Source organism: Pristiophorus japonicus, unplaced genomic scaffold (genome assembly GCF_044704955.1).
Source record: "Pristiophorus japonicus isolate sPriJap1 unplaced genomic scaffold, sPriJap1.hap1 HAP1_SCAFFOLD_114, whole genome shotgun sequence".
Taxonomy (NCBI): Eukaryota; Metazoa; Chordata; class Chondrichthyes; family Pristiophoridae; genus Pristiophorus; species Pristiophorus japonicus.
The window spans coordinates 939,915-943,587 of record NW_027250799.1 but is presented as its reverse complement, the minus strand read 5'-3'; the positions used below and the strand labels follow the sequence as shown (position 1 = coordinate 943,587).

The 3,673-nt window shown below is 56.2% G+C and overlaps 1 protein-coding gene across 1 annotated transcript; it reads right to left on the bottom strand.

Annotated features, from left to right (window-relative positions):
* Positions 1 to 1,979: 1,979 nt before the first annotated feature.
* Positions 1,980 to 2,969, bottom strand: LOC139241861 (small proline-rich protein 3-like). Its single transcript, XM_070870102.1, has 2 exons — positions 2,753 to 2,969; positions 1,980 to 2,350 (listed from the first exon to the last, which is right to left on the bottom strand). The coding sequence occupies exons 1-2, from the start codon at positions 2,967 to 2,969 to the stop codon at positions 1,980 to 1,982; spliced, it is 588 nt and encodes a 195-aa protein (XP_070726203.1).
* Positions 2,970 to 3,673: the final 704 nt, after the last annotated feature.

The following is a 3,673-nucleotide window of genomic DNA, read 5'->3' as shown; positions in this document are numbered from 1 at the left end:
CCGTGTCCAGCTCCATGCGTACAGGGATACCGTTTAATAAAACCCTCATCATCATTGGTGATGTTTTAATATATGAGCTGTGAATGTTTGCCACATGAACCCACTGAAATTCAGCGTCCATTGATTTGCCCCAAGAGTCATCCTGACTCACAGACCCCTCTTCTGGTACATCCGCCTCGTAAATTAGCCTGGTTACAGGCTTCCTGCACATTCGAGCTAAATGACCACTTAGGTTACAGTTTCTGCAGACAAGCTGTTGAAACCTGCACATCCTAGCAGTATGTTTGCCCCCATACTAACAGTATGAGCTGAGATTCCCATTGTTGCGAACAAAGGAGCTATGACCCGGCATTCCTTGCTGATTGTCCCTTTGACTGCTCTTGAGTATCCTGTTAGTGTGTGTCAATGGCCCCAAGCCGGACCGCATTGTCCACTGTGATGGCGTAAATGTCCGTTCAGCCTGCCATTGTCTCTGTTCAAAACCTTTTCTGGGTTCTATTGCTGCCTGGGGTGTGTGTCGAACTGCCCTTGCCTGCCTGCGGGGCTCTGAGTCGCGTTTATGTTATTCACTGCCTGATCCCCCGCCGCATTGGAGGCAGAAATGCACCCCGATTTATTTTGCTTTCCTCCGCCTCTGCCATGGACGTCTGAGCCATCAAAGACGCTGCTTCTAAACTCAAGCACTTGCTCTCAATTAGCTTTCGCAAAATCCCCGCATTATCGATTCCATCAATAAAACAATCTCTTAACATCTCTCCCCTGCAGGCGTCTGTGAGCAATGGTTCAGGAACTTGGGCTGTGGGATCGGGCAGGAAATTGGGTCGAGATGGAGCAGGAAGTTTGGCTGGGAATGGGCTAGGAACTAGAGCTGTGGAATGTGACAGGATCTTAGGCTGGGGGATGCTCAGAGACTTGGGCTGGGTGATGATCAGGAACTTGGGATGGGGGATGATCAGGGACTTGGGCTGGGGGTTGATCAGGGACTTGGGCTGGGGGATGATCAGGGACTTGGGTTGGGAGATGATCAGCGACTTGGGCTGGGGGATGATCAGGGACTTGGGCTGGGGGATGATCTGAAACTTGGGCTGGGGGATGATCTGGGACTTGGGCTGGGGGATGATCAGGGACTTGGGCTGGGGGATGATCGGAGACTTGGGCTGGGGGATGATCAGGGACTTGGGCTGGGGGATGGTCAGGAAATTGGGATGGGGGATGATCAGGAACTTGGGATGGGGATGATCTGGAACTTGGGCTGGGGGATGATCAGGGACTTGGGCTGGGGGATGATCAGAAACTTGGGCTGGGGGATCGTCAGGAACTTGGGATGGGGATGATCAGGAACTTGGGATGGGGATGATCAGGAATGTGGGTTGGGTGATGATCAGGGACTTGGGCTGGGGGTTGTGCTGGAACTTGGCCTGGGGGATAATTAGAAACTTGGGCTGGGGGAGGATCAGGGACTTGGGCTGGGGGATGATCAGGGACTTGGGCTGGGGGATGATCAGGGACTTGGGCTGGGGGATGGTCAGGAATATGGGATGGGGGATGATCAGGAACTTGGGATGGGGATGATCAGGAACTTGGGCTGGGGGATGGTCAGGAACATGGGCTGGGGGATGATCAGGGACTTGGGCTGGGGGATGATCAGGGACTTGGTCTGGGGGATGATCAGAAACTTGGGCTGGGGGATGGTCAGGTACTTGGGATGGGGGATGATCAGGAACTTGGGATGGGGATGATCAGGAACGTGGGTTGGGTGATGATCAGGGACTTGGGCTGGGGGATGATCAGGAACTTGTGCTGGGGGATGATCAGGGACTTGGGCTGGGGGATGATCGGGGACTTGTGCTGCGTGATGATCAGGAACTTGGGCTGGGGGATGATCAGGGACTTGGGCTGGGGGATGATCGGGGATTTGGGCTGCGGGTTGATCAGGGACTTGGGCTGGGGGATGATCAGGGACTTGGGCTGGGGGATGATCAGAAACTTGGGCTGGGGGATGATCGGAAACTTGGGATGGTGATGATCAGGAACGTGGGTTGGGTGATGATCAGGGACTTGGCCTGGGGGATGATCAGGAACTTGGGCTGGGGGATGATCAGGAACTTGGGCTGGGGGATGATCAGGGACTTGGGCTGGGGGATGATCGGGGACTTGGGCTGCGGGATGATCAGGGACTTGGGCTGGGGGATGATCAGGGACTTGGGCTGGGGGATGATCAGAAACTTGGGCTGGGGGATGATCAGGCACTTGGGCTGGGGGATGATCAGAAACTTGGGCTGGGGGATGATCGGGAACTTGGGATGGTAATGATCAGGAACGTGGGTTGGGTGATGATCAGGGACTTGGCCTGGGGGATGATCAGTAACTTGGGCTGGGGGATGATCAGGAACTTGGGCTGGGGGATGATCAGGGACTTGGGCTGGGGGATGATCAGGGACTTGGGCTGGGGGATGATCAGGGATTTGGGCTGGGGGATGATCGGGAACTTGGGCTGGGGGATGGTCGGGAACTTGGGCTGGGGGATGATCGGGGACATGGGCTGGGGGATGATCAGGGACTTGGACTGGGGAATGATCAGGGACTTAGGCTGAGGGATGATCTGGAATTTGGACTGGGGGATGATCAGGGACTTGGGCTGGGGGAATATCAGGGACTTGAGCTGGGGCATGATCAGGGACTTGGACTGGGGGATGATCAGAAACTTGGGCTGGGGAATGGTCAGAAACTTGGGATGGGGATAATCAGCAACTTGGGATGGGGATGATCAGGAACGTGGGTTGGGTGATGATCAGGGACTTGGGCTGGTGGATGTGCTGGAACTTGGCCTGGGGGATGATTAGGAACTTGGGCTGGGGGATGGTCAGGGACTTGGTCTGGGGGATGTTCAGGGACTTGGGCTGGGGGATGATCAGGGACTTGGGCTGGGGGATGGTCAGGAACTTGGGATGGGGGATGATCAGGAACATGGGATGGGGATGATCAGGAACTTGGGCTGGGGGATGGTCAGGAGCTTGGGCTGGGGGATGATCAGGGACGTGGGCTGGGGATGATCAGTGACTTGGGCTGGGGGATGATCAGAAACTTGGGCTGGGGAATGGTCAGGAACTTGGGATGGGGGATGATCAGGAACTTGGGATGGGGATGATCAGGAACGTGGGTTGGGTGATGATCAGGGACTTGGCCTGGGGGATGATCAGGAACTTGGACTGGGGGATGATCAGGAACTTGGGCTGGGGGATGATCAGGGACTTGGGCTGGGGGATGATCGGGGACATGGGCTGGGTGATGATCAGGAACTTGGGCTGGGGGATGATCAGAGACTTGGGCTGGAGGATGATCAGGGACATGGGCTGGGGGATGATCAGGGACTTGGGCTGGGGGATGATCGGGGACTTGGGCTGCAGGATGATCAGGGACTTGGGTTGGGGGATGATCAGTGACTTGGGCTGGGGGATGATCAGAAACTTGGGCTGGGGGATGATCGGCAACTTGGGATGGTGATGATCAGGAACGTGGGTTGGGTGATGATCAGGGACTTGGCCTGGGGGATGATCAGGAACTTGGGCTGGGCGATGATCAGGGACTTGGGCTGGGGGATGATCAGGGAATTGGGCTGGGGGATGATCAGGGACTTGGGCTGGGGGATGATCAGGGACTTGGGCTGGGGGAT